The sequence below is a fragment of the Sinocyclocheilus rhinocerous genome, unplaced genomic scaffold, assembly GCF_001515625.1.
Source record: "Sinocyclocheilus rhinocerous isolate Xijiao unplaced genomic scaffold, SAMN03320098_v1.1 scaffold306, whole genome shotgun sequence".
Lineage (NCBI taxonomy): Eukaryota > Metazoa > Chordata > Actinopteri > Cypriniformes > Cyprinidae > Sinocyclocheilus > Sinocyclocheilus rhinocerous.
In genome coordinates this window covers 1,372,848-1,384,721 of record NW_015662161.1, presented here as the reverse complement: position 1 = coordinate 1,384,721, position 11,874 = coordinate 1,372,848, and the positions used below count along the sequence as shown (strand labels likewise).

The 11,874-nt window shown below is 37.4% G+C and overlaps 1 protein-coding gene across 2 annotated transcripts in view; it reads right to left on the bottom strand.

The window, feature by feature from the left end:
* LOC107727518 (ADP-ribosylation factor 1-like) overlaps positions 1 to 1,304 on the bottom strand; it is a 3,642-nt gene extending 2,338 nt beyond the window's left edge. Inside the window, exons 1-2 of one of the 2 annotated variants that reach the window (XM_016537395.1) lie at positions 1,207 to 1,304; positions 233 to 403 (exon numbers count right to left, since the gene is read on the bottom strand). In XM_016537395.1, the coding sequence (XP_016392881.1) occupies positions 233 to 377 (145 nt within the window). In that variant the 5' untranslated portion in view covers positions 378 to 403; positions 1,207 to 1,304. Of the gene's footprint in view, positions 1 to 232; positions 404 to 563; positions 787 to 1,206 lie in introns of those variants that run through there. The other variant, XM_016537396.1, reaches the window with a different exon arrangement.
* Positions 1,305 to 11,874: the final 10,570 nt, after the last annotated feature.

Below are 11,874 nucleotides of genomic sequence, written 5' to 3'. Positions count from 1 at the left end.
CAGTTGATGGGAAAAGTATTCTTAAAATGCATTCAAAATTCTAAATAATTTGTAATATATAATTATTCACGGTATTTAGAAGTGCCCACGATAACAATATCGTGCATGTTCATTACCGTGATATATCGCATTACCGAATACCGGCACAAGTCTACGCACGACAATCGCAGCTTCTGTCGAATCGCAATCTCGATTCCATTTCGATTTATCGTGCAGCCCTACAGTCACCTACCGATTGTTGGGATGGTGGTAACAATCTCCCCCAGCTTCAGCTTGTACAGAATCGTCGTCTTTCCAGCAGCATCAAGACCCACCATAAGAATTCTCATCTCTTTCTTACCGAAGACTTTAAAAAGGTTTGCGAATAAGTTGCCCATGTTTGCCAGACGCCTTTCTCACTTCACTGAAACAGAACAGGATAAAAAGCTCATTAAAAGCACTGTCTTCCAACAGGATCGAATGTAAAGTAATCAATACACATACATAGTGTAAATGACCCTATACACATCACGGTTATGAATAAAGTGGCTAAACTAAATTTGTCACTCAAGTTCACAGCATACCTGATTCTCCGAGTATAACAGGTACAACAACTGACTCTTTAAATAAACCAGGAAAAGCTGCAAAAAGCTCTCATAGAAAAAATATAACACACACAAGTCTTTATAAACATTTATTTTAATAACAAATCTGATCTGACTCCAATAGCTTGGACAAGCATTCCTAAAATAATACTTACTGTTCAGAGGCGATAGCAGAAAAGTGTCATTACGTAGAATCATATCTTATCCGTTTAGGGACAAATATAGATTTCAGTGAGGTTTAACTTATCAGATCTGATCTTCAGGACCATATAATTATTTCAGATAATAAGTTGATTAAACTAGTGTTTGTGGTTGATTATTAAAGGCTCTACAATACTCAGACATAGTATTTAAAAACAAAGTTGAGCTCAACAGTTGAAACAAGTTTTAAATCATTTATGCAACATTAGTTACTTCAGAAGTAAAGTTGACTGAAGTCGTAGATTGTTGTTTCCTTTGTCACAGACACTCGGAATTAATTCGGATGTAATTAACACCGAAATTCTCATTCTAATCTTTTCCCCCCCCCACGGGTAACATATCACACAATACTATGTATCGTTTGTTAGCATGGTGGTAACGTTTCGAATACTAAATACGTTTTTCAAAAATAAAAACTCACAGTTCAAGTTTCCTCCTTAACTTCAAGGCGTTTCCTCCCTCAAGATGGCGGGTTTCCGGCCACGTCAGTGCGTCATGCATCACTTCCGCCGAGAAGGTGATGATAAACAGCAGAGAACTCTGCAGGTCAGGTTTGGTACCACACGTGTTTGGTGCTTTTTTAAAATGGTTTTCACAATTTGTGACTCGAGTACAACACGCACACACGTAAAGCAATATGTTACACTGCTTTTTGAGCGATTTAAAATGTACTTTATTGTGGTTATGTCGATGTAACGGACTTGGCATGTTAACATTTGCTCTCAAAGGCAATTATGATTGTCTCAGCATTTATGTTATAGCAATAAAGATAAAAAAAAAAATCTTTAAATAAAAGAGGCCATTTTGGGTGGCCATTCTACAAAAAATAAAATAAAATAGAGTAGTAGTAGTAGTAGAGGTAATAATAATACTTAGGTAATATTAAAAAAAGATTTGTTAAAAAGTGCAACTATAATTCTGTCTCATTTATCACATTGGAAATAGATGTCTAATCAAGCTCATTGCTCAGTGTCCTTTGCCGACTATGCTTGACTTTCAATTCAGTGCTTGAATTTATATTTAGGCAAGCCCACTGTTTCATAACTTCTCCTTTTTGAGATGAGCACAATATTTGTACACCTAAAAATGTCATTTGTATTATTCTTGCTTTGCAGGCGTTTTACGCATATCGTTGCTTCTTATGCATACAAAGGCGCTAATTCATTTGTGTGGCATCAAAGTATGTTGAAAGCAGAAAGCTCGCTTTCCCCCAGAGTGCTGTCTTTTCATGAGGCGTTTCTCAAGGCCAGGTTAACAGCTGCTGCACCTCTGGGGGTGGACGTTTGAGACCCCAGCTCCCCGTCTCCTCCACGCTGGCACAGAAATATTAATAGTGCAGCAAAGAAGCACAAAGCTTTCTGTGTGTGAGGTGATGGGTGCATGTGTAAGAACTACAATGTGACAAACAACTGACTATTGCTGAATCATCAGGCAGTAGATTGATGTTGATTTTGAAAATGCAACCAAAAAATTAATATTAATATATAATGTATAAATATATTATTTTTCATAATGTCATGTTTAGATGAATAAAAATCGACATAATGACTTATATTTGTATGTAGCATAGAAACCAGTGGTTAACTAATATGGTTTGTTCAATAGCCAATGCCAGTACCATTATGTACAGTGCAGGGATATATAGCATATTACAATTTAATAAAACGAGATTTGCATATCATATCTAAAATTGTAAATGAACAGTTATTTTACACAACTAAACATTTTGTAAATATTTTTTTTTATCGGATAATTCCGGTCCTTGATTCTGATTGGCTGAGCCGCATTCGAAGCTGTTGTAAATTACTCTACAAACATACACCTTGGAACCACAACTGTTTCTGAGGAACTACATTGTTTGGTGGAAGAATACTGTTTTTATTAATATCATTACGCTTTATTTGCTCTGTTTTATTTTGTGAAACCTTACTACGTATATGGAATAACCGTTTTATAAAAGCAATAAGCCCCAAGAAGCCATGGTTTACAGTGAATTTATAACAGCTAATGGGCATTGTTAGCTAAAACCCCCTTAGCTGTTATAAATTCACTGTAAACCATGGCTTCTTGGGGCTTATTGCTTTAATTTAAACATACCAGAACACGGAAGACTCGCACTGGATTTTTTTCACCCTAAATACTTGCTCTGTTGTGGATTTCCAACAACTTTTCCCTCATTTACGTTTATTTACATTTTTGAACAGGTACTTTTTGCCTGTATTTTTTTTCCCTTAAAAAACTTAGATCAGGCAAATTCTCAGATCTGTTTATGCTGATGGTATTTCTTTGTTTGCAGGAGTTAGTAAATGAATCAGTCCACCAGAGGGGGCAGCAAAGCATGATCACAGCAGGAACTGAAGGATTCAGAAAGAAAACAATAACATCTAAAAGAGGTGAGAAATATACATTTTGTTCCTTAAAAAAATGGCGAGGGCCAACTTTATTTACACAGATGTAGGTATGTGAGTATCACTGATGTATGCCAAATTATGATGTATTTTTATTCTTCAAGATGCATTGCGTCACATTCCACATTATAATATTTATTTAATGTACAATCAAGCAGGCCACAAGATTCTTGTATTTGACTAAGCTATGACAAGCAAGGTACTGTAAATAACTGATTATTAGTACTAAACAAAAAATTATATAATGCACCGAGTGTTACAATACAGTCAATACTATTTTGTTAGAAAATATGTTTGCAAAATATTCTGAATAGTGAACATATATGTTGAATCAAACCACACAGGTTCCAAGTTCATTACATTTAGACTACGCTTAACAGTTACAATACACATTTAACAATTTCTAACAATATACAGTACTGGATATATAAATACAATATATAAAGCAGTATAAACTCCAAACTTAGATTTCAGTGGCAAAACAGTTAATTTGACACAACAAACATTTGTGAGAGGCAGCATAGTTCTGTGATGCCTCGAAAACAGACAGCACAGTTACGCCAAGTTAGTATCCTGCAGTCATATTAATAAATGCACTTAAAAAGATCAAATGAACCAGATCCAACAGCAACAAAGTACTGTTCAGGGTGAAAGAGAAGCGGAAAGATCTGGAATCAGTGACAACAGGAGCTGCATCTCCCTCCCAACAGCAGCAGATGAAGAGAGCGATTCTGAAAGGTTCACTTTCAGCAAAACACCTCAATGGCTTTGTGTCAAATTCTGCTTCTTCAACAACAACAAAAGCCACTGGATTCACTCAGTTCACTGTTATGGAAACAGTGCGTAAGATATTTGCATGCCAACATAATTGTGTGTTGAAGCTCATGTACTAACCACAAAGAAGTCTGCACTGCGTTATCAAAATAAATATGGCATATTCTTGAAACATTAAACAATAAAGAGTTTTAAAAATGGCAGAATAAGGTTAAAGTAATCATGTCTTCATGTCACTTATTGGACCAACAGCAACAAAAATGGTGGTTAGCTGCTTAATCTATTTAATACTATCATTTATAATCAACAATCATCATTTCATAATCACAGAAGAAGAAAAAAACTCCATACAGCATGCAAAAAGGACAAGGTTGCTCTTGATAGCTCAGGAGAATTGAGGTATTAGTTAGCTTTTCCACGATGGAATATAAATCCCCTTCTGAACGCTTGATTCTGATTAGCTGACTGACATTTTAAGTTGTTAATTATTTTAGCAGTATCACAGTGATATAGTACTGTGATTAAGCCATATGCACAATGCCACAGGCTGAATAACTGCATGATTACTGGTGTGATATTGCTTTTATACAACAGTAAAATATAATAGAAATTAATATTGAATAACTTTTAGACACAAACTCAAGTGCTGTCCTTCCGGAAGGGAATATCGTTTTTGATCTGATGAGTTTTTAAACTAATAGAGTTGCCATCCACTAGAGTGATGACAACCTGGTGCAACCTGCTGAAAACAAAAACTACTAAAAATGACCTAAACTTTACCATAAAAAAATGAAAATGGAAAATATATATTCAAAACTGATTCAAATAGTAATAAAAACTATAATAGTATCTGTGTTTCTAAAATGTCTGTGCCAGTGTTTCTGGAATGCTCCAATAAATGCTCCAAAAAAAAAAAAAAAGAAAAAGAAAAAAAGTATTACTGCTCTCAGGACTTTTAGACCACTTAGCCAATCAGATTTGAGGATCAGAACTAACAGTTGTATAAATTTCAATAATTGCACAGCTCTATATAAAAAAGTTCCAGGTCTTGACCACATTGCAATTCCATATCACCAGGCCAAATTATTTCACTTATTACAAACAGCTGTTTTTTTCTGAAATATTTTTAATATAGCTTATATGAAAAACTCCCACTCATGCTCTCTCATTTGCACACATAAAGTACTGCTGTCATCCCATCTGACATATATTTCATTCCTGTGTTTACTATTTTTTTTTTGCCATGCTTATTAGCGTCTATTGTTTCTCTGTTTCCATTTCCTGTATTTCGTCCTTGTTTGATTTGTTTCCATGGTTTCTGATTTTGTTCACCTGTTCCTAGTTTAGTTTCACATGTGATGTGTCCTAGTTATCTACTTATACTATGCCCTAAAAGTATGTGCTCCTTCAAAAAAGAAAATGTAGGTACTTTTGAGTGTGTAGCAGAAGAGCAGACAAGCTTTGAGACGTACTACCACTACTGTATTGGAGAGAAAACAAGTATCATGTTGATTTACCAGTCGTGGTTCTTTCATGGAGAGAACTCTGCTCATGTTTATTGCATGATGCATTTAATATCGGCCAAACGTATCTGTATTGCTATTGTACTATTTGAACCTTTATGACACGTTGTTGCAGATTAAATATAGCACAGATAACATGCAAACATCTCTAATTAACCATGGGTCTCACGCACATCCACCATGCTTGTAGTTCCTTTTATTCGTGTTTGTAGTTCTGAACTGAATTCGCCTCCAAAGCGCAATAATATGGGCAATATTAGCCATTTATGACCCTGGACCACAAAACTTAAGTGTCAGGTTTTCAAAATTGAGATTTATACATCATCTGAAAGCTGAATAAATAAGTTTTCCATTGATGTATGGTTTGTTAGGATAGGACGATATTTGGCCGAGATACGACTATTTGAAAATCTGGAATCTGAGGGTCGCCTTTAAAAAAGATTTCAGAGAAAATCACCTTTAAATTTGTCCAACTGAAGTTCTTAGCAATGCATATTACTAATCAAAAATTAAGTTTTGCTATATTTACAGTAGGAAATTTACAAAATATCTTCATGGAACATGATCTTTACTTAATATCCTAATGATTTTTGGGCATAAAAGAAAAATCGATAGTTTTGACCCATACAATGTATTTTGGGCTATTGCTACAAATATACCCCAGCGACTTAAGACTGCTTTTGTGCTCCAGGGTCACATTTGATTGTGTACGGATCCACACTTCGAAAATTTACCCAAAATAGTAGACCATTCGGGAACTTTAGCATACTATTTTCAACATACTATGGATTGGAACACACACCTTATTCTAATCTCACATTTTTTGGGGGTGTATAGTATGCACATCAGTTCTTTGTCAGTTCATGCTTTAACATGTTTAGGTTAGACCGTTGCGTTTTGCTGTTACATTACTTATTACTTTAATAATATTGATGTTGCCACCTCGTCATTGAGAAATGTAGTTAAACTAATGACTTTCCTGAAAAATGTTGTAAGTTAAATATATAAGTGGAGTAACTGAATGCAGGTGTCAATAATTCGTCGCTTAGCACGCTCTGCAACACATATTTGCCACTCATCTTAATAGATTCATTAGTATTAGAGAGCAACAATAACTTAAGGAACAGAATAAATATGTAGAACAGCAAATAGTTGTGGACAGGCTCATCAATCTGAGCTGCAGGTTTTATTTATAGGGTCACTTACCACAAAAAGAAGATAATCCCCTTAGATTTGTGTATCGGTAGCATGGAGCGCCGCTTCAATGGAGGAAGACCGCCAAGGGACAAAACGGGCCTCTCAGTAGGAAATGGGGCTTGCAGCTCAGTAGGGTACAACTACGTTCCCCTCTGAGACGGGGCCTGGAGAGCAGAATATTGCACAGTGTGAGAACAGTGTGTTTTTCAAGGGGATTGTGGGAGAATGTGTATGCATTGAGATGAGTTTGGGATGTCAGATGTGAGCCGTGCTGTGCTGGCTTTGTCAATTGAGAGTTTGGAGAAGCAACTCGCCGCCTGGTGCGCTAGGCGTGTCTGTCATCATAATAACGTGAATGACCACAATAGCAAAAGTGCATCGCCATTTGTTCTCATTGTAAAGAACTGACCAAGGACAGGAACAACGAAACTTGCTTAATCGCATAATGGGAAGCGAGTTAGCGTGTTGCTTTTTGACGAAGGCTGACAGACGTGGAAGCACCCCTCTGTTCTCAGACACCCGAGAGATCGTGCTACAAAAGAACCTCAAGACATCCAGGTTAGGAAACAAACAGCGTTATGACCATGCCTCCCCTTCCCTCGCTGGCTCGCCGTGTTGGCAGCAGGAGTCGTTGGGCACTCTACCCCACGCCTCGCACAGTAGGGGTCACCGTCGAGAGGGGCTGGGTACAGCGCGAATAAATGCGCCTCTCAGTGTCGGCTGCCAATCAGCTTTGTGTGCCGATTACTGATAGCCTGAAAGGTCGTTAAGGGGATTTACATCGCATTTTGCACCACTTCCGCAGTCACGTCAAGAAACGTGCACAGCCTTCGCAATAATTCTCTGTCATCGAGTTGAGTTTCACCGACAGCTCAAAACCTACTCTTTTGGTCTGAATACTGAATCATGGTTGGAGCACAAGGCTTAAAGAAATACAAGGGCCCATAAAAAGTCTCACTGGGAAAAAAAGTAAAAAATTCAGCATCAACTTTCAGAACTCCAAACTTGCTCTCCAATCCGAGACCTTCACTGTGGCCCAATTCGCATACTATCAGTCCTAAATAGCATTCAAAATTAAAATTAGTGTGTCCCAAAACGTAGTATGTTAAAATGAGTATTCCAAAAGTACCTGGATTGTTTACTATTTTGGATGGACATTTAAAGTGTGCTAATATACCAAAAACCCACTGCTCATTGGATGAGGATTTGATTAGAACTACAAACACATATTAAATGTCTTAAAAAAAAACTACAGACATGTTTGATGATGGTTAAGTAGAGAGTTTTAGATCAAAAGGGTTTGAGCGGTTGATAATCAATATCCAACTTGATTAAATAATATTTATCAAATGTTATCCACGTAATCTGCAACAACATATAGTGAACATTTGGTCATTAACTTTAATATGCATCATTATGCAAATATATGAAGAGAGTTCACAGCATGAAAGTTCTCGGCTGGCAGATTAGCATGCTTCTTAATTTCTCTCCAATACAGTAGGAAATGAAATGTGGAGGATGTTAACTGTGACAAGATGAAACTGTGACGGGATGCACGTAACTAAACGACAGAGCGGTCTATTAAAGACGCAATTATGATTGTATGTGACCCAAAGCTTTCCTGTCTTCTGAAACATACTCAAAAGTATATACTATTTCTTCACAAAAAGAGTGCAACATTTTTAGGACATAGTATAAGAAGGCGAATCGGGATGCAGCACTTTTTTTTGGAAAAACAGCTTGCTGCAACCATGCCACCACAACCGTTAATGCATTAACACATCACCATCCACATTTGCATGACACCTATCTGGTGTTCAGCCACTTGGCCCATGCAGTCAGGGTGAGGTAATAAGGAGGAAGTAAGGCTTGTGGGGGAAGTTTATTGAATGTTGTGATATTTCCTGGTTATAGAGTGGCACCTGAACAAATTAAACCCGTGGTTTACTTTCCACCAAGGTCCCTTAGTCTTGCATAGCTATAGTCTTTTGGAAATTTTCATGATGTCTGGTTTAATTGCCAAGTAGGGATACACACCAAAATGAAACTTCTCACCCCCGTGTCATTACAAACCTGTATGGCATTCTTTCTTCTGTGAAACATAAGAAGATATTTTGAGAAATGTCTCAGTGTTTTTTGTCCATACAATGGAAATCAACACTCTTAAAATGAAAGGTTCTTTATTGGCATTGATGGCTCCACGACGAACCTTAAAAAATCCATAGAACCTTTCAAATGCAGAGAAGGTTCTTTAAAATGGAAATATTTAAAATGTTTTTCACACTAAGAAAAAAGGGTTCTTTTAAAAACTGTTCCCTGTCTGTTGGTCACTATGAGTTATGTCGTGACGACATTATGGCGAACCCCCCATAATGTCGTCACGACATAACGTCTCCATTCCCTCCATCGGGGAAACGAGGGTTACGTACGTAACCGAGACGTTCACTGAAAGATTTTTGGTGAACAAAAAATTATTATTTTGTTGCACCACTTTGAAAACCCCCTTTAGGAACCTTTATTTTCAAGCATGAATGGCAACCAACATTCTTTTTTGTTCCACAAAAGAAAAAGTCATACCAGTTTGGAATGACTTGAGAGAGTTACATGTTGACATAATTTTTATTTTGGAGTGACCTGTCCCTTTAATGCACAACATACATTGTAAAAGCAGCATAGGTACTTTTTAGGACTAAACATAAATCGACATAGCTTGTTTGGTCCGGTTTGTGAAATGTTTAGCTTGTCGAAGCAAACCTGAGACCAAAGACAATTCCGCTTGTCATTTTGATCCGTAAGCCACCCTTGCCTCACAGGTTTTCGTCCTCTCAGGATGAAGGCTAAGAGACGGCAGCCGAATTCCCCTAATGGGGTTAAAGGGAGTTTAACCATCTAAAGAAGCTCTCAAAGCGTCAGAGATCTCATCGCTCGAAGGTGGTCCAGGCGTGTCTCCTCACTGCATTTCACATCACACCAGTGTCTCTTTTGATACCATCAAATCCCCATAGACAGGCTTTTCTCCTTGATGGGCATAATTTCTTTAATTATATTTAATCCTGCATTTGTGGCATTGATTGTGAAGTATGAATCACTTTTGACACTTTAGAACGCTGTAATGCGGTTGTCAGCATTTCACCCGTGTCACAAAGAGACTTCGAGCCTCCTGTTGTTTTTTATCGGAATCAAAAGACAGTGTAAATAAACGAGGACGCATGAAAATACTCCTTGATAATGGAACGATTCATTTTTATGTTAACGCAGTGTCTTGTCTGTGCGCCAACACCTGTAGCGGCTTCCAACTCGAAGACCTTTGGCATTCCCTCTCTCGTGCTGTTGCAGAGCACACCTGTCCTCCTCAGGGCTAAATAAAATACCTCAGTACCTGGCAGGCGGCAACAACCACTCATTGCTGTCTGACATGGCGGTGTGGTAACGTCTCTGGAGACTTGTCATTTTGCTTTATTAAGCCCCACTGACAGGCTGTTTGACACTGTGTGTGGGGTCAAAGGTGTCAGGCCACTGCGAGCGAGAGGTGGGTTACACTGATTACCGCACAAATTACAGCCGAGCAACTGAGCTTCATAATTACAAGGGATGTTTCCACCATGAAAGGCCACTTGAGAGACTTTATCTATATGTGTGTACGTGTTTGATCTGTGGGGTGGAATGTTAGTCAAGGCTGTGTTTGAAAGTCTTCTACAAGCACATCTGTACGAAATGCACAGTCCGTGAGGTTCGAGTGAAGTAAAATCGTTTGGAGCTTCACAGGAATTTTTATGCATGCCGTAACTGATTTGAAATTGGGTCTTTGGGCACAGTAACCCAGTGTTAATCCTCAGTTTTAACTTCTCCTTCTCTCGTACGCAGGTCGGTCTTAAGGTTTTCTCATAGCTGATGTTATAAAAGCTCCTGAAAAATCAGGTAGTGACAACAATGATGTATTTAAACGTGTATCAGAGAAATCACAGGGAAGGATGTGGGTCTTGACTCAGTGTTGCCAGATCTTGCTATAAAACAACAAGCCTATAATAAACTTAAATCCAAATGCGTTATCTTGGAAATAAGCCACATACCAAAATATTGCATCCTGTACCTGCCTGCTATATTAAAGGGGTCATATGATGTTGCTAAAAAAGAACATTATTTTGTGTATTTGGTGTAATAAAATGTGTTTATATGGTTTAAGGTTCAAAAAACATTATTTTCCACATACTGTACATTATTGTTTCTCCTCTATGCCCCGCCTTTCTGAAACGCGTCGATTTTTAAAAAGTTAGGCCTTCTTTCTTTGCGTGAACATTTGGGCGGTGTTATGCAAATCTTCCCACATCGTGATGTGACATGTGGGGGCGTGATTAAACGAGGCGTTTTAGGAGGGCGTGGACGAGTCCTAACTTTAATTAAGAATATCTTTTTGGGTTTGAGACTTTAGTCTTTGCAACATTAGGGATCTTATCTATTCATGAACACCTTGTAACACTCCAAAGAGAAAGGAAAAGTTGAAATCGCTTCATATGACCCCTTTAACTCCATAAATATGAGCAGAACCCTAACAACAAGCTAAAAGACGCTTAATAAGCGGTGCTTACAATAAGTGGAAATGGCAACCCTTCAAGAGTGCGCTCTACAAATTAGTCTTCCAAACATAAACAAAAACACAATGGTGGTTTTAGTTAAAATTGCCGAACATAAGTCTTTAGTTGCTGTAATATTACTTTAGTCAAAAATAGTGGAAACCAAAATGCATGAGATGCCAAAATAAAAAAAAACAAACATATTTTTTAATTTTTGGTTTTGAAATATCATGTCCGCCTACTAGTGCAAATTTGAGCTGGACACTTATTTGTCCTCTTTTAAAGATCATTATTATATACTTACTACAATGATAATAAATAAAAAAAATGTTAATGTTATGTTCAAGTTAATATTAAGTGATGTAAATTTTATACACAATATTGTCAATATGGTCGGTTTTATTGCATTTACAATCATCACAGTGTCTGACACTGTCGACTATAATATTATGTAAAGGTTACAAAATCATTCCTTACAACTGTCACAAAACGGTGTAGATGAACACGCATGAAGATGATAAACAGTATTTAATTTAATCCACACAAGGTATGTCCACACAAGAAAGGCTGGTGACACACGTATACATTTACGCTAACGATACCTGACCCACTAACA